This window comes from Halictus rubicundus, chromosome 7, assembly GCF_050948215.1.
Source record: "Halictus rubicundus isolate RS-2024b chromosome 7, iyHalRubi1_principal, whole genome shotgun sequence".
Classification (NCBI taxonomy): domain Eukaryota; kingdom Metazoa; phylum Arthropoda; class Insecta; order Hymenoptera; family Halictidae; genus Halictus; species Halictus rubicundus.
Window position 1 is genome coordinate 156215 of NC_135155.1, and position 19223 is coordinate 175437.

At 32.8% G+C, this 19223-nt stretch overlaps 2 protein-coding genes across 4 annotated transcripts; one reads left to right on the forward strand and one right to left on the reverse strand.

Annotated features, from left to right (window-relative positions):
* The first annotated feature begins 247 nt into the window (after window positions 1-247).
* Mts (protein phosphatase 2 catalytic subunit mts) lies at window positions 248-4004 on the forward strand. The gene is made up of 6 exons (XM_076791175.1): window positions 248-501; window positions 2167-2376; window positions 2488-2751; window positions 2826-2998; window positions 3503-3610; window positions 3681-4004. Exons 1-6 carry the CDS (start codon window positions 400-402, stop codon window positions 3751-3753), a joined length of 930 nt encoding a protein of 309 aa, XP_076647290.1. The 5' UTR covers window positions 248-399; the 3' UTR covers window positions 3754-4004.
* A 2019-nt stretch (window positions 4005-6023) lies between these two features.
* Window positions 6024-13093, reverse strand: LOC143355928 (solute carrier family 25 member 16). 3 transcript variants are annotated; one of them, XM_076791165.1, is made up of 8 exons: window positions 12972-13093; window positions 12136-12382; window positions 11899-11991; window positions 11689-11822; window positions 8617-8802; window positions 8197-8353; window positions 7970-8111; window positions 6024-7901 (listed from the first exon to the last, which is right to left on the reverse strand). In XM_076791165.1, exons 2-8 carry the CDS (start codon window positions 12215-12217, stop codon window positions 7727-7729), a joined length of 969 nt encoding a protein of 322 aa, XP_076647280.1. In that variant the 5' UTR covers window positions 12218-12382; window positions 12972-13093; the 3' UTR covers window positions 6024-7726. The 3 variants fall into 3 exon arrangements, with proteins under 3 accessions (XP_076647280.1, XP_076647281.1, XP_076647282.1); XM_076791166.1 differs by having other exon boundaries at window positions 12154-12382; window positions 12972-13089; XM_076791167.1 differs by lacking the exon at window positions 8617-8802.
* Window positions 13094-19223: the final 6130 nt, after the last annotated feature.

Below are 19223 nucleotides of genomic sequence, written 5' to 3' on the forward strand. Positions count from 1 at the left end.
TCTGATATTTATACGTCATAGCGAAAGTCTGATGTTTCTAAGAGAAACGTAATCATCGTCATTAAAATGATGCAGTCATAGTCACACAGTATACAATAGTTCAACGCACGCGACAAGAGTAAAGTCGACGTATGATTGGATAAGTTAAGATCAACGCGAACGGTGATTGGTCGACATAGTAATCCAGGTATAGTTAGCGAAGCACGCATGAATTGAGTATGACGTCATCGTCAGTACTCGCGATCGGCCATTTTGTGAGTGTGTGCTTCATCAGGACATTTGTGTTAAGAAGCTTTTCCAGTAAAACCGAATGATTTAGTTTACAATACGGATTTGCTTTACTTTTATTACACGTGCTAAAGGCGCGGAGAATCCGTAAACTTTACGTAGATTCGTACAATGGAGGAAAAAGCGTCGTTGAAAGAGCTCGACCAGTGGATAGAACAATTAAATGACTGCCAACAACTAACAGAAAGCCAAGTGAAAACTCTATGCGAGAAGGTACGCGATGCATCTTGAATTATCTGTTTGTCGATTCGACTGTGCTTATTTAACTGCGAGATCTTTCGTGCCTTCCGAAACCAATTTTGGTTTGCTGTTTCATCTTCGTTTATTGGTACTTTACGATGCCGCTAAGCATGGCTTGACATGTCATTGCGAATCTCATTGCGATACGTTTGAATATCTTACAAGTGCAGAAAAAAACTACCAACATTATACGGTTTTATATTCTTGGCAAACTTCGGCTTTCGGTAAAAATTTTTATTTTGAACGCGGTATAAAGTCCAAACATCGCGTTCACTGCTATTAAGGCCTCTATTGCAACTTGTTCGTGCCTATTATACTGTCTAGTTCGTTAAATCAACCGTCGATTCTATTTTTGCAACTTTTCGATTAAGATTTCTTACAGTACATAAAATGCATACTATTTTTGCGGTTCGATCTTTTCTTGCATGCACTCGTAATGTTATGTTAAAATTATTGCAATTGCTCTCTTAATTTAACAACGCGACCGCGCGTGCGTGTGTGTGCCTATGCATACATATGTGTATATATAATTATATATAATAATATTCATAATATATAATATAATGCAATACAGTATATAGATAATGTGTAATAACACTCGCACACATGCATGCACGCTCTCTCTCTCTCTCTCTCTCTCTCTCTCTCTCTCTCTCTCTCTCTCTCTCTCTCTCTCTCTCTCTCTCTCTCTCTCTCTCTCTCTCTCTCTCTCTCTTATTGTATTACTCGTTACTATCGAGTACAAATAAATTAATACAGTAATGAATGCAGTGTCCAATAATCAAGATTTGTTGCGGACAAGAATTTATTTATTATAACGCAGAGAGTGTATTATGTTCAGTACCTATACAAATAGTAATATTTAAAAATACATTCTGTATTCAAGAAATATTTGTTGAACTTGGTGTTGTATCTAAAATCCAAATATGAAAGTACATAACGTTGACACTTATAAATTTTATTCATGCAGTCAATGTTTATTAAATGTCTAGTTTATTATCAAATTTTATGATCACTATTTCAACTATTCGCGTATTATATCTAATATTCATATCATTGACACATAGAGATCATAGTTACTACTATATTAAGAACTAGTTTCTTATCAGTTGCTAAAACATCTATTATGTATACATTATTAAGGTATGTGATTATTTGTATTAAGACTAATATTTATGTGTACATATTTACACAATCATCAATAATTATTTGGACACTTGTATTTTCAAAATATATGACTCGCTAATTAATAAATTTTGCTAATAAATATGCTATTCAGTGTTGAATTATGTATATAAATAAAAACACAGTAATTAAAGACAAATGAGAATTTTCTTTTATTTTTATTTTTTAAAAGTTTTTCTTTAATAATATCTATTTTGTATTTTATTTTCATATTAAAAAATGATAAAAGTGAAGATAATATCTAATGAACTACAATGTAAAATATTTGAAATATTATTTTGAAATAGATTTGTATTATACTTATACTAAGATGCTATTAATTGAATATTAGCAAATGTCCAAATTTGTAGAGACTGTAGTATATGTATTATAAGAATAAGAATAAAGAACATTAACTCAAGCAAATACTCCATTTATGACTACAAGTGATAATACGATTTTTATGTTTTTTAGGCAAAGGAAATTTTATCTAAAGAATCTAATGTTCAAGAAGTAAAATGTCCTGTGACAGTATGTGGAGATGTACATGGGCAGTTTCATGATTTAATGGAATTGTTCAGAATAGGAGGCAAATCCCCAGATACAAATTACCTCTTTATGGGTGACTATGTAGATCGTGGTTATTATTCTGTTGAAACTGTTACCTTGTTAGTTGCGCTCAAGGTAGGATTATTATTAATAATTAATGGATATATTTACTAAAAAAATAATATAAATACCTTAGAGTAGGTCGAATTTAATAAAACTTTTTGAACACTTTATACGTAAATATAGGTCAGATATAGAGAAAGAATAACAATTTTACGTGGTAATCATGAATCAAGACAAATCACACAAGTATATGGATTTTATGATGAATGTTTACGTAAATATGGTAATGCCAATGTGTGGAAGTTCTTTACAGACCTGTTTGACTATTTGCCATTAACTGCACTGGTAGATGGTCAAATCTTTTGTTTGCATGGTGGTTTATCACCATCGATTGATACATTAGATCATATACGAGCCCTAGATCGCATACAAGAAGTTCCACACGAGGTATGTATTCTTTATTTTTAGAACTAAAATAAAAATAAAGTAGAGTATCTAATACTTGTCCGTATTTTATACAGGGTCCTATGTGTGATCTTTTGTGGTCAGACCCAGATGATAGAGGAGGGTGGGGTATTTCTCCCCGTGGGGCAGGATATACTTTTGGACAAGATATTTCAGAAACTTTTAATCATTCTAATGGTCTGACATTGGTATCGCGAGCGCATCAATTAGTTATGGAAGGCTACAACTGGTACATTTTTTAAAATTGCTCATTAATCGTTTTATTCTGCATATGTATATAACGCTATGTTTATTCGGTACAAAAAGAAGTAGGCAAAAAGAGGCGATAAATTGCCTCAGTGTGGACATAGCTCAAGGTGTTTGATTATATGTGTCAAATATTTTAAATAGTGATTCTTTAATCACAAGCCAATTTAAGACTAAAGTCAAGAATAACAGTTTTGATATAACACCTTTGTTTTTAAGTTATTAACGATTAAATTCGTCCAATATGGTACATAAGCTACCTTTCTGTCTCCGTCTTTAGCACGGTACGCTATTGTCTGCGCCCTTCTTTAGGTACATCACTATTGGCGAATCAAAGAGATTTTTAATCTTTAATGACTTGCAAACATACAGCTAAATCACCATTCTTTTCTTTCGTCTTACATTTTGTTTTATAGATTTATCCTGTAGAATATTTAATTTATGATATCTATAGTATACATATCATAGTTTGTATTTATTTCTACAGGTGTCACGATCGTAATGTGGTGACTATATTCTCAGCGCCTAATTATTGTTATCGCTGTGGAAATCAAGCTGCAATCATGGAATTAGATGATGCTTTAAAATATTCATTGTAAGTTTAACCAAACAATTTGTTTAGAACTGAATAAGATACCTAACATTCAAAACAACTGATTTTTCAGCCTTCAATTTGATCCAGCTCCAAGACGCGGAGAACCACATGTTACTAGGAGGACACCAGACTATTTCTTGTAAAGAATCATACTCCAAAATTAAATATTAAGATAGGGGTATGGAAATGATTCAGGCTTTATAGCAATGCCACTGAAAATAATTTATGGATAGAACATCATAAGAGTGTAAGGTTTCAGCTATCCTTACGCATCATATTATAGTCTCAAGTATTATATCATGACTCACTTCGAGGTGTCTCATTCAGAGACAAAACACACATCTGCGTATTTTACATGTGTCCAACACCATACATCTAGACACAACATTAATTGTATACATGAAAAGGAAAAACAAACAATAATGTACACACGTACCAATTTAAAATTCACGTATTGCATTGAGTTCTATAACTTTCATTATACTGCTTGTATTTTTATTATCGAAGAGAAAAATATGAACGTAATACATGGATTGAACGTAATAAGTAGTGCGAACGAAAATATGTACATGGTACTGTTTTGAAACCTTAAATTAATATTAATTTATTGAAAATTGTTTGTACGGGCAAAATTATTTGTTATATGTACTAAATAAAAATAATGTTGTTTAAGGTTTCAAGAATTGTACTACAATGATCATACTTTATATTTACGAGAGTGTCACATATATAATTAAAATGAATGGGGCATGAAATGTTCCACTTCAGGGGAATATAAAAAGGGTTGATGCAACAGTAAATTTGGCATACACGAATTGTGCCATATAAACAGTTTAATAAATTCTTTAGTGGATTTCTTTATTGATCTAATGTAGCATTACACATTACAGTTCATCAGAATCATAATAACAATTCCAACAATCTCGCTATTATTACTAAAGTTGTTTTATTAAACGGATCGTAATGTAATGTGATTTTCACAAACACATTTTTATAAATATATTGTAATGATAATTAGTAATATTAGCTAGCCGATTTGTCTGTGCTTTAGTAGTTTTTTTATTCCAATTATATTAGTCAATCTTTTTTATTTTCTAAACTTACATGTTCAGATGCAGTTTTCAATTTTTTATACAAATTTAAATGTACGACCATCTTATTTTCTTTTCCTTCTTTTTCTTTTTTTTTTAATAATTTAAGGAAGTCGCAACACTTTTGCATCAATCCTGTTAAAACTTTCTAAGTGAAATATACCTTATACTGAATGAATTCATGCATTCACGATCATTAAATTGAAAGTTAACTGCTTATGAACCTACCGTCAACCTTTTTACTAATTCATAGGTATAAAATGATGCTTCTGGTAAATAAACATGTGTAATGCAATTGAAACAAATTTAATGTGTTTTGTCAAATCATTCATATTCGTCAGTACGCAGTACGAGTACGCAGACATTGTATACATGAGCATCAGATAAATTGCAGAATACATATATTCATAGAAGTAAGCATTCATAAATGTAATTTGAGAATATGCATTATAAAATAATATAGCAGAAATAATAGGAGAACAAAGTGAATATATAGTTGCACATTATAGTAATTTACTAAGACTGTAAATCTAAAAGAAAGTAGCACAGAAATAATAATATTGTGGATACAGCATCCTTTTTGCATCATGCAGGGTTGAGCATTTTTTTGTTTTATATCACATACTAAACACATTTATTGGATTAAAATAAAATTTCCTACATAGAATTAAAAATCATGGTAGCTGTTATAACAAGATCAACTGAGTTAATTAGAAGTAAGTCTTACATAAATATCAGTAATAAATTTTAGAACGTGTATAGTTAATTTTCCATTTGCTTTATTTATTCTATCTTAAAATATTTCATCAAATGAATAAATTTAACCACGAAAAAACTTATTAGCCGTTAGACTCAATATAAAATCTGTAAATTATTACTTTCGAATTATTATCAATTTTTATTTGTGACAATATGATTTTGAATCGAGCATCCTTTATTCAATTGTAAGAATTATACATTTACATTTTTCTTATTTAAATACAATTTCAGTAATGAGTGACAAATTTCCATAGGTTTGATTTAAGATTATCGACAGTAACATGCTTTTATCGGAAGCTAATAGATTGGTTACCAATGCACATGCATAAATTCAGTTAAAAACTTTAAACTTCCTAACACATTTTTATTGTGTATATAACTTTGAAACAACTCAATCAGTTTGTACCTGTATATAATTATTATGTATAAGATGCATATTACATTTTGTATATATCAATTTGGGATAACATCTTTTATGATATCTTTTGCAATATTTCAACATACAAAAAGGTAATTTGATAATTATGGATTATATGTGTGTTTGGTTTTTGACTTTCAAATGCTTTCGTTGTTTTTATACTTCAGATATCATGAAATTATAAGTTATGCATATTGAAGTTGAACATTTGAAAGATCTGTACAAGTGCAGATATTGCTGAAGTATGGGAAAAACAGTATGCTTTGAACTGATGTTATGTCGCCTCACTATAAGCAAAGCTAGAGAAATAAAGAGATGTTATTATATTTAGAAAGTCCTACATCATTTTTTTACGTTGAAATTTAATGACACAAAACTTGGGAAAAATTAATCTTAAGACTAACAAGAAATTCATTATTCACGTTTATGTTAACCATTTTTAAATAAGCTGTAAGAATAGTGAGATTTTTATAAATAAAATGGTATCTATAAATTACACAATTCTAGAATCATTGTATTAAAGATGAATACTTCAAAGTAAACGACAAAAGTAAAAAATATTAACTACAGTATATGCTAAATATGAATGACTGTCAACATGCTTAGATGTTCAGCCCCGTTAGCCAAATGCTGTTTCAAGCAAATTTTGCGCAATGTTTGTATCACACTTTGCGAGCAAATCGCTTGTCCATTTGGTGCCAAACCCTGCTTGGAGCAAAATTTGGTGTCTATTTTGTATGAATTTGGCACCAAAACTTGTCGACAAATTCCGAGCCAAATGCGGAAATAGATGGATCGGAATTTGAGTGTTAAATTTGCATTCAAAATTCCATTCCAAATTGAGGTCGAACCTTGGCTTCATTATAGATGGCAGTTCGGTCGTACAAAATCCTTGCTCTACGAGTACATATCGGACAAAATCGGAGTAAACCTTGCTGTAGGAGGAAAAATAGAATTTTATTTAAACTTCTAAGTTAAATAATTTTAAGTTTCACATATTTTCAATAATTTAATTCCGTTTTCCCTCTACAGCAAGATTTACTATTAGAACAAGGTTATGCTTTTAGTGCGACCGACTGTCCTCTATAACGAAGCCAAGGTTTGGCCTCGATTTGGTCTTGCTTTGGCATGAAGTTTAGGCTGCAAACTTTACTCTCAAATACCGAGCCTAATGCGGAAACAAATGGATCGGAATTTCTAGACAAATTTTGGTAGCAAATTCATAGCAAATAGCTTACTGGGAGTATACTCAACATCGTTTATTAACTTCTTACGATTATTTAATTAGTTTATTCGTCTTAATATTTTTCATTTAACAAAAAAAAAAGGATTAGTAAACAGTATTTTATTTACAAATCTTTTCTTTTAATGTATCGAATTTACAGGGTCTCTAACTACTATTACACATTTATCGTATTTCTATTTTCTGTATTTACACATAATAAGATTGATGTATATTTTTTATTGAAAATTATTGTATATTTATTGAAAAATATCTTCATTTGCACATTCATAAGTTATTGCCAGAGAAAAATTTTATTTAAATATCACTTTGACTGTACATACAGTTAAAATAATTACTATTAAATTACTGGAACAGAAAATGATTGGTTAATTATAACTGAAATAGTATGTTTTATTCATTTTTATTATTCACTGATGAAAAATTATAAAATAACATTAGAATGTTATTTTATTATAATATAATATTTTAAGACAGGTGTGGTACCCTATACAATATTGCTCAGATATTGATAACTACTTCAAAAAACATATTTTATTCTATTCATTGTACTTTTACTTGGAGAGTTCAGAATATTATAAATTACTACAGTTGTACAAAATAAATTATAATTTCATTCCTGCATCTAAATTGAAAAGTTGCGTCATGATTTCATACGTTGTGAAACTAACCGACATCATAGGAATAGCACGTAAATAATTGATGCTCATCCCACGATATAGACCCTTTGCAATGCCGTTTTCTTGATATATCTTTATTATGGTTTTTAACATGTTATTACTAAAAAAAAAAAAAACAACTACAAAACCATCATCTTATATAAATAATTATTTAATAAATACATTTACCTGAATTCATGTGTAGTGGCATTCATCATAGCCAATTGCATACGTCTTTTAGTTACATCTAAAGGGTAACTAACACTTTGAGCGACAGCACCTGCCATACCTCCACACAGTAATCTTGCTGGTACAGTTAAAACTAATCCACCTATTGTAAAAAAATTTAAAGGACATGCTTAAATATAAAAATCATACAGTATGGTGTTATTATTACAAAAGTGTGCATATCATACCAGTACTTTTATCACACTTTGTACAAAGATAGTCTGGTGCATGTATCATGCATAAGTACTTAAGTTTCTCAAATATATAAAATGCCAATCCTCCATATGGAATAATGGCGATCACATTCGGCCAAAATCCTCTGTACAATGCTCGAATACCACCTTCCTGAAATACTTGACAAATTCTAAAACGAGAATTCATTGTACATACAGTACATAGATTTTATTCAAAGTATGTCTTTTGACAGCAAACCATGTATATTAATGAAACTTGAAATACCTTGACCTTGTTGATACATTCTCAGCTTATCTAATATCTTCCATCTTTAACCAAATGTATTGATACATACGTGTGTTGCACTTTCTTACATATTTAATAATAATCTATTCTAAAAAATGTTCACTAGAGATAAGACTAATTGATATTACCTTCTTATAAATTATAATTCCTGCGTTGACAATTCCTGCATATACGTGTTCTCCGGCGACTTGAAAAGCAAGTCTAACTCTAATGGTATCTAACGGATATGTTAGTGTAACTGCTGTAATACCGGCGGCAGATCCAGCCAAAAATTCATGTGAAAGTGCACGCGTTTTTGGTAATTTTTTTAGCCACTAGTAAAAATCAAATACATCTTAATAACAGTTCTATCTTTTTTCAACAAAGGATATATTCTTTTATTTATTTGGTCATAGATTGTACAGTCTTGCTGTGTCCTTATGCAAGTTTTGTAATAGAATGCCAAATCACATTATTGCACTGGCAATATTAGAAATTTTGATAAAATTGAAATATAATATACTCCAATTAAAGTTTAGGCTGTTTTTTACTTGGTCTGAATTAAAATAAAAGTAAATCATGATTTTTGCTAAAACAAAGTGCACAAATCATTCATTAATGACCTTGAAATTGTTAGTCTTATGAGGTTCATTTATTTCTTATCAAGTTAAATACCCGCTGTTGCGAAATCAATGAAATGAATATTTACTGGTCTATACTTCCCATTGCAGGCTGAATAGTTATTATCTCAAGTTTGGTTGATTATTTATTAGAGTTAATCTTGAACATGATCACAAACATACATTCGCTTTTATATAGAGTGCCCCAGGGTTTTCATGATGAACTACGATAAGTAAAGTAAGAAAATATTTTACATATATCATTAAAAACATGTATACTACCGCCGTGCAAAAGTGCATTAAAATCGAAGACGACCACCTCGGATCCTTCCCTTGTAAGAATACCGTCGAAAAAATCAAAGCCATTTGGGAGTTGATTAAGCAACATTTTAAATACAAGAAAAAATTAAAAAACTACATTGACTATTCTTGAACATCTTCTTTAATGCTCTTTATCACTTTGTCATTATCATTTGTGTGGATCATTCAAACAGACACTGAGAGCAACAATAGAGTTACTATTGAGTAACAAAGAGGTAAGAGACTTATTTAATGTGTAATTGACTTTGGGACCTAGTCTTTACTTTTTATGAAACTGAAAACAAAAAATTACGTAAGTATCATAATGGTAGATTATAACGCAACATACATGGAAAAATAATTATTTGTATTTTTAGCTGTTCAGAAACAAAATTGGAGACAAAGTCTGGTTTATATATGATTGATTCTCGTAGATTTCATTCATAAAGCAGTGGTAATAATTTACATATCATATTTTATCTTACCGTGTTAATTATTTATTCAATTGACAATTTATAAACGAACTTTTATATTTTTTAAAGATAGCTATATTTCTTTTTAATGGAGTTATTTAGAATAGACGATAAATCTTCAGGTTCAAAACACTCCTTTACGTTTATAATAAGTTTATAAGAATAATTACTTTATAAGGTAATAATAAATTATTAAGTATAAAGGATTTGGACCGTATTAATTCTATTTACAAACTTCATTCAAATAATACTTTCTGTGATATTGTTGACCAATTACAACTTGTGTAGAAGTCCTAAATACTTGTACTAAGTTGCACAAAATAATTGGCGGTTGTTTATTATTAATTGTGTTGCTACTTTCAAAGGCAACTATTTTGTAAGGAACCTAAAACATCTAATTATATGTTTTTCAACTTTTTTAGTTTATTCATGGTATGTTAAAGAAAAAGTGATTTTTGGAGACCAACAAAAATTGATTTGTAAAGACCGATCATAAATAAAATAAATAAAATGAATTCCATAAGACTAGTAATTTCGAAATGCGGTGACTAGTAATTTGCAAATGCGACGAAATTCAATATTAAATATTTTCTTTAAATATTCCGCAATCTTTCATAGATTGTATTATATTTCAATGACATCATGAGAAGTGATTTTTATGATGTAAAATGACTTTTATGCATATACATATAGTGGCTCATGTAAGTATTTGAATATTTACATTTTCTACATTTAACATACGAGATATGTATATTAAACTGAAATACTCAAGACAATACTGTACCTACAGAAAATAATTTAACGAAATATACAATATTTACATTTAATAAAATATTCGAAAGTTTAGAGTTAAATGGCTGAAAGAAGTTATTGCAGCTAAAGACAATTCTACCAAATGCTAATAGAAGATACTATACAAAACTAATAAATATTAATGTAGATACATTAAAGTACGTCCATAACACAGTCGTAATACGTATTTGTATGTATTGTAAGCAATGCATATATTTTCTTGATTTACTTCTACTTTTAGTGGCATGATTTTGACATTTTCTTTTTATTACAGACCTGTTATATTGTTTAATATAACATTGTTCAATATTTGCAGATTTATATTATTTCAAATTTATGTTTACATGCTTGAATACTTTCGTGAGCGACTGTACGTATACGGACATAAAGTTAGTTAACCCTTTCGCTGTTAAGTTTGTACGTTGCGTGGGTACCTCGGAAAGTACAACAATGTGAGATGTATATCGCTCATGCGATCATTCCGAAAGTATGGACTTTTAGGATCCCAATGAACTACGGACAACAGGATCTTTTTATATATTCAAAGATTGATTTGAAAAGTGTTGTTTACGTATTCTTTATCTGTAATAGAAACATGTCCACTTTATAAACATTCTGGAGATGTAAAATTAGAAAATTCCGGAAGTTTTACACTGAAAGTTGTCTCTGTTTGACATTGATTTTGAACTTGCGTTTTGAAGTATATTGAGTATGTTTCTGTAATTTTTAGTTATAAACGTTTTCTATATTAAAAAAATTGATCACTTGTTATCTAGTAGTTATAGAGATAATAATTTAGCATGTGTGACGTGATGACAATCAGATCCATATAAAACCTCTTTTTACAAATATCATACTACTATAAACTGTTTTCAATCATAAAAAATAGACACTTTTTAAAATATTAGTGTTATTTTAATCTACAGCAAAACGGTTAAAATATGCTATTAAATTACAAGACAAATTTTATATTAACAAGCATTATGCTGCTTTACAAAACTATTTTACTAAAAAAAAATAAGTATTTGGTAGCTACCTTTTTGTATAATTTGTATGATGTAAATTGTGTTGCTGCATATGGAAAGATTCTAACCATTTGGGCAAAGTTTCCCTTATACAAAGCAGAAAATTGTTCACGATGTATAATTTCTCTCAATCCTGAGAAAACGCCTAGAATAATGAAGGAGTACATAGAGATTTATTTCGTACACTTTTCAATCTGCTTTTTTAATATTACAAGTCTTACCTAAATGTTTATAGTGCTTATTGTGAGCTTGTAATAATATTTTTATCCTATCTAATGGAGCAACAGCTGTTTTTGAGCACATCCCAGCTACACCTGTAAAAATAACTATTTTACATATAATCAATAATTGTAAAAATGCTTAAAAATGACTTCCGAGAGAAATAAGAATTTCACTTATGAAAATTAACAATAAGTAATATGTAGTCCCATGAATAAAAGAAATTTATATTTTAATACAAAAAAATATTAACTTACCGCCAGCAACTAAACTTTTTACAACAACCACCAAATTCTTCTCAGATTCAACAGGTGATGCCATTTTGAAATTGTTGTCAGACGCTGTATACGCGCAGCTCAGATAATCTTGTAACTTCTCCAGACATTACATAAAACGTCAAGGAAGGTTCCTTTAGCCGTGGTCTTTGCACCTCATGTGAATTGTTATGCGCAAGAGAGATGCGCAGTGAATCATTTGTCAATGAGCCTGCTGACCAAAACAGGTGGCGTGCATATCAAGCTATGTTAACCTGTTAGCACATGAGAACTAATAAGTATAATGTCACCTTACTTTAACATATTCCTCATTTCTAGAAAACATCATAAATTCAAATATTACATCCGTTTTATCTGGCGGTATTTAAAGAATCTTTTTTACGTGAATAATAAAAAATTCAATATTAGGCATTTCAATGATGGAAATAATCACAAGTAAATATACATAATTCAAGATTTTAAGCGTAACACACCCGTTCCTTAAAATTCATAATTCTTAGAGATAATAAATTTTATTATTACCAAGTATAATTATAAAATATAACATGCATGGGATTATACAGTTAGTTAATTATCATATGTAATATAAATATAATTTTGCATGGAACAAGATGTACATATTTAGTTATATACTTTTATGAATCTGACTTAGTGAACGTAACCTATATTGATCCATGTATATTACGACAATTATGCGATACAAAACTGAATATCATTGCAGTCATATTAAAACAGGTTAGGCGTTTCTATGTTAATATATTAGGACGCTTTATATGTTCAGAATTACATTAGCAACTTACCACAGAATAATGGTAGATGCAGAAGTTACACTCGACGCCATTCTTCGCTGTTTCCTCCCACTCAAACATAGTAAGGGAGGAACGTGTGTATTTGAAGTCCTCATACGGCAATATTTGTATCTGACAGTCTATTTATTTTTTTTTAGAAAATATATCTGATTGTTTTACTATCTCTGACTTTTAATGAAGAATTGACATGTTTACATCTTCAATGTAATTAATATAAAAAAATTAAATCTGATTTACAAATGAAAACATGAATGATTGATTTGCAATTTGATTTACAAAACGCGTGTGTTGCATTAATGAGCGAAATTTCCAGAAACCGCTCAAACCCAATTGAGCTGAAATTTTGTATTAAAAAAATGTTTGCGACAAGGATTTTTGGCGATATGGAAAAAATTCATTATCATTTTAATGTCATTTCCTACCTTGCACGGTGAGGCGTTTATAGTGAAGCGAATAGCAACGAGGAACAAACAAGCTACTTTTTCTTTAGTATGCATCGAAATGTCGTCAGGTAGACTTAGAAAGCTCGTGTTGGCCGACAATATTTTTACTAAATATTATTTATTAACTTCAAGAAGCAGAATTAGGAAGTGGTCAGTCCATCCTATTAATAAAGACAAAGAAGAACGTGGGGAATTTAACTGTCTATATTTAAAATTGAGGCAGCATCCCGTTAGACAGTATTTTAGAAGGTCTTCCAAAAATTAACGTCTAATGTATTACGTATGGAGACGTTCTCCACGTTCATTTCGATTAGAAGTTCCAATCTCTTTTCTGAGAACGAAGAGCGTCCCAACAGGCCCCTCTAGACACTCCCTTCTGGCATCCGTTAATCAATGTTCTGATAGGAAATAGCCCGGATAACCTTCATTAACCCCTTTCAACGAAAATCTAACTGGGGCCTGCTTTTCATTAGAAGTGACAAAAAATGTGACTGTGACCCTACGCGACATTAACTCTTAAACAGAGTACCCCTTTCATTTTCAAGGTATATAAACCCGTTTATTTTCATCCTCTTTGGTTCAGTTGAGAAGCAGTTCAGTCGAGATTCAGACGCGGTTCAGTAATCGTGCAGTCACGTCGCGTCAATTCTAGTGAGATCGGGTTAAAGTCCCTTTCGAATCAGTTCGTAACCTTATAGATTCCGTTAGTTCGGTATATATTCTATTTGGCATTCAGCAATCGCTATCTAGCCCCGCATTGCCAGTGCGTCAACACCGTGCATCATTAGGTAACAATTTCTCTAATTGTAATTATCTTAAATCAGAATATATTTGTCTTGTTTGCTAACTCGCGTAATCTACAACCCTTAATTATTGTCCAATATCCTAATCTAATAATTGAACGTTCCCACATGATACAATCTTACCGCTCGGATTGTATGAATTAAATTATATATAAGTTACGAGGCTTACTAATCTTAAATTCAAACCAACGAAGATTTCTCCAACCTAGTGGCTCCCCGACCCCGCATTGGGTGCGTCCACGAAAACTATACCATCCTAGCGGATCCCTGATTTCGCATTGGGTTCTTCCGTATCCTAGCAGCTCCCTGGTTTGCATCAGGTGCGTCTGTGAGTTATCCACCTTCCTTTCAAATCGGGTTCGCCGCGTGTCTCTCCTAGTGACTCCCCGATTTCGCATTGGGTACGTTCACGAAGTTTCATCCTCCTAGTAGCTCCTCGGTTTCGCATCGGATGCGTCTGCGTTTGACTCCAACCTCCCAGAGGTTCCCTGATTTCGCATCAGGTGCGTCCTCGACGTCAACTATCCTAGCGGCTCCCCGATTTCGCATTGGGTGCGTCTGCGTACCTGACTAACAAATTGAAACCATATTCCTTGGGTAACAACTCCTCGCCGGCCTCTCGCGTTGCTCGCAACCCTGGCTCGTAACAAATGAAGTAATTTTATTCAAAATCCAATTAGTATTGATGAACGCTTAGTTATTACCATAAAGTAAGTAAAGCTAATAACGTATTATATAAAAAGAATCATATTTTTTTATATTTCAATAATTTTTGTTCTTTAAAATTTGAATACTTTCGCAAATATAAATTATTAATGATACGGATGAGGATTAATTGAGATGCTATTTCTATTTTGAAGAATTTGTTTTTTACTATTTTTTATAGATTCTTTGTGACTGGTAGAAGCTTCCGAGATTTTTTATTAATATTTAAACTTGGCCATACTACCATCAGAAGAATTATAGAGTCAATAGTAAATGTCGCGGCCAAGTCATAATCCTTGTCCTCTAGTGTTTTGTTTGCAATCCACTATTTTAGCTACGGAGCGGGCTTGTCGCCGTAAAAAGATTTAATCATTGTTCAAGAACCGTCATTTCGATGAACCCAGGACATAGGACCCGCAGACCCCGGCAAGCACAGCTGAAATCCATAAAACCCGGGCATTGTAAAACGTACTTCGCAACTAGGATCGCCAGGTAGACATCTGGCCAACACTTGGATCGACGCTCGGTTAATCCTCGCGTGGCCTTGCCAAACGTCCTGGGGTTTTCCATTTTTTATTACCGTCCCCTTGACCATCATGTTTGCCGGGGTCCAGGAGGCACTCCATCGTGACTTGGGCCAGCCTTCGCCTCCCACCTAGCGTTTTTCCACCCTTCAGACTTTTCCTCCGGAGGAAGGAAATCAGACAGGAGTGCGGAGAACCAAGGTTTCCTCTGCGCATTTTTTGTAATCCGAAGACATTCTCGTTTTTTCGTCTCATCAGTCGTCTTTCATTTTCCTTTAGTCATTACCCGTTTTCTCGCCATCAGTCAGATTGTAACAGCAATTATAAATAAATTTGTATTTAAAACATACAAATATAGTCCTTTCTTGGCAACTCCGGAAAGGTGGTTCTTCGAGGTGTTTGTTTTTCGTTTAATCCATAGTGGGCACACACGTGCAAATAAAAGGTACAAGGCCGAACGATCGAAAGATCAACCACGGTATTTACAGGTTTTATTACAGGATTGTCTGCAGCCCATTCACATGAAATCACCAACTGCAAACGATTTTTTAAGAACTACAAGAGATTTTTAACACATACGCTTGAAATATTCATAAAATTCTGGGACAATGTATTATAATTATAAGCATTTTTTTCAATTGTTCTACAAGCGGTTGCAGATGAACGTGGCAAATTTATTATTGTGAAAATTAGGGGACATGGAAAGCAAAACAATGGTGGTACTTTTCGGTCATAAAAACTCTTTGATGTAATGGCTAAAGGAAATTTAAATATTCCTCGAGATTCGACATTACCACCCAGTTGGCCAAATGCTATTTGAAGCAAAGGCTATAGCCGGGTTTGGGGGTCAAATCTGACCTGGAAGCCAAGTTTTAGCCCGATAGCTCATCTGTAAGGGTAGTTATAAAGGAAAATCGAAAATCCAGTTTTTGGCCCATTTTCCCCATTTAATGACAATTTAAAATTCTGAAAAAATCTGACACATTTCGGATACCAAACCACATACTTTGAATCGTTTTCAGAATTTTCCGTCGCAAACTCTGGTTGTAGAAATCGAAAAACACGAAAAGACAGGCCCAACTCTAAACAGGATGGAGGAATCGCAATCCTAATTAAACGAAACATAAAATTCAAAACCATCCAGCTAGTCAGTAACAACTCCACAACGCTAGAAACGTCAGCAATAAAAATCGAAATCAGTCAAAAAAACCTCTTCCTACTAGCAGCATACGCCCCCAGCAGCAACAAAAAAGAATTTACAGCAGACCTCAACGCAATATTTGAGCAATTAGGGCTCCATAAAACAAATAACTATTACGTTCTGGCAGGTGACTTTAGCACGAAACACACCGACTGGCACAACAAAGCAGACAACAATAGAGGCCTCACACTTAAAAAATGGTTACAACATAACGAAATACAGTACAGAGTAAGGGTCTATTCAAACTTGCCGGAGGCGACATTAGTATGAATACTACCGCGTTTTCCTAATTCATATTTGCCGGGACCCTCGCTGGCAACCTGAGAAGGCGCTCGAGATGCTCGCAACAAAAGCTAAGAGCCGTACACAGCGGGGGGTTGCTACCTAACACCAAACAGTTTACTCCCCTCTACACCCCGGGGATGCCCATGCATCCGCAGAGAGCTGGGCATCCGGCGTCGGCCCACCGATCTCGACCGATGCTCCCCGGCCGGCGGGCACGCCTGGTGCCACGACAGCATCTGCACAGAATCCATTTTCGAAGTAGAGAAAAGAATATGGTTCAAACTATAAGGAACAATAAAATTCAGCTTCACAAATAAATTTTAGCATTGTTAAATTATATGTTTAGCTCTGTCTTCCTTCATTAAAATTCTGTGAATTGTAATGCTTATTTCTTCATATTGTGTTAAATCTCTACGCTTTGGAGTATAATATTTTTCTTATCTACAATTGTACCTTGATGACCAGAATAATGAAATTTTAATGTCACAATTGCTTTCGTGATTACGGATGAGCACGTTTACAGTTTAATAAAACAGGGTTTCATAAAGACAAATTATTTTGTCCCACTTTCATCTTAAATAACTGTGGTGCCTTTCCAGGATGGAAGGAAAATTGTTCATCTGAGTTGTAATGTTAAGAAGTAATGGTTCAAACTGTAATCTAATTTAACGATGGAACGATGAAAATCAGCTTCACAAATCAATTTTAGCATTGTTAAATTATATCTTATATGTTATAAGTGATTATAAGCCAAAACTCCGGAGAACAAGTTTAAAATGATTAGAATTCATTGGTTGCAAGGTGTGTTCGAAAGGTGGTGGGAATAGTGGAAAATTGGAAAAGTGGAAGTATACGTACAACATTTGGTTCGCAAGCATCTACGGTTATAAATCTGAGTACGCTAACGGTGTACAAGGTTCAGCATATGCTGCTTTTAGCTGGCTTAAAAATTACGAAAGTGGTAGGTACATTCGGAAGGATTTTTGATTTATGACGTACATGGTCGGTACGTCGTCGATGGGAATTGTTATACCCGGCCTTGGTCGCACGCTTGTCGCGTCGTACGTAAGGTCTTACGACGCAATAAAAACAAAAAAAAAACCATTTTAATTTCGCCATTTTTTCAGTGCCACCATTTTTGAGGGTCTATCGTTAGGTCCGCCAATGCCCATATCAGCCGCGTCCGTAGTCCCAGTGTTTTGGCTCCGACGTCACACGCTACATAGTATGTGTGGCCGCTGTAGCCAATATTTCGACTGTAGCCGAAAATACGTGTGAAACGAGGCCTGTCCCTTGCACTCTGATCCAATCAGCCGCGCATTCGTACCTATGCTCTGTCCAACGAGACCGAGACAGTGAAGCACCCAGCGTGCGTCCTTTGCTAATTATCTTGTAAGGGTAAATTCAACTCTGTCGCACTCGAGTGGCTATGTTTACGTCTACTGTCTCGTCTCATTGGACAAGATATAGATAAGCCATCGCATTCCTGCCAGGGAACCTTGCATCTAATCATTTTTAGGTCATTATGGACAAGAATTTAGAAGTTTCCACATACATTTTTTCGTGTCGTAAGACAAAGCGATGCTATTTATGTGGAATTAATTCTTCTTATTCTACAAATTATCATGTAATTGAGTCATTCCACGCGATATCGAACACTTTTGGGAGTATTGTTTCGGATTTCTTCCACTTTTACTTGGACCACAAGTGAATACTTCCTTAAAAAAAACAACTATTCTCGTTTTCACAATATACACTAACGAAATATACACTAATATGTGTACTAATGAATACTAACTAATAAATATAAAAATAACTAACAACTAATAAATATACGAAATATACACTAATCAAATACATTCTTTAAATTTTCAATACAGGCTCAGATAAAAAAGCTGAAAAAACCAACTTTTACTATTTCTTTTGCGATTTCGACCAATTCGAACTTTTTTCAAAAATTTTGTACATCTCGTCTAATAAACTAATCCTTCTAACTTCTCAATAAAATTCAAGTCATTTGATCTAATTTTTAAAAAGTTATGTTGCTTCAAATAGTGTAGACTCAGTTTTGCTCGTTAGTGTATGTATAATTTACGTTAATATATAAGGATGTGTGATGCTGTTTCACGAAGAGGCAGGAACGATTCCTGTTGCGGATCGTAACAACGAGGAACGGCGCGTGCCGAAACGCCCGTACAGCGGCTTAGGCCGCGCGATTTACAACTCGACACCAGACGCAGAAACCCTACGGACTGGTACCGAACGTTCATAATTTACAGCTT

What these genes read in the sequence shown, in the direction of transcription:
- Mts (XM_076791175.1), top strand. Translation starts at nt 400, where the DNA reads ATGGAGGAAAAAGCGTCGTTGAAAGAGCTCGACCAGTGGATAGAACAA. An exon ending in CCTTGTTAGTTGCGCTCAAG is followed by an intron (nt 2,377 to 2,487) that starts GTAGGATTATTA and finishes ACGTAAATATAG; the next exon opens with GTCAGATATAGAGAAAGAAT. An exon ending in GTTATGGAAGGCTACAACTG is followed by an intron (nt 2,999 to 3,502) that starts GTACATTTTTTA and finishes TTATTTCTACAG; the next exon opens with GTGTCACGATCGTAATGTGG.
- LOC143355928 (XM_076791165.1), bottom strand. Translation starts at nt 12,217, where the DNA reads ATGGCATCACCTGTTGAATCTGAGAAGAATTTGGTGGTTGTTGTAAAA. An exon ending in AAAGTGTGATAAAAGTACTG is followed by an intron (nt 8,112 to 8,196) that starts GTATGATATGCA and finishes TTTTTACAATAG; the next exon opens with GTGGATTAGTTTTAACTGTA. An exon ending in GCCACTACACATGAATTCAG is followed by an intron (nt 7,902 to 7,969) that starts GTAAATGTATTT and finishes TTTTTTTTTTAG; the next exon opens with TAATAACATGTTAAAAACCA.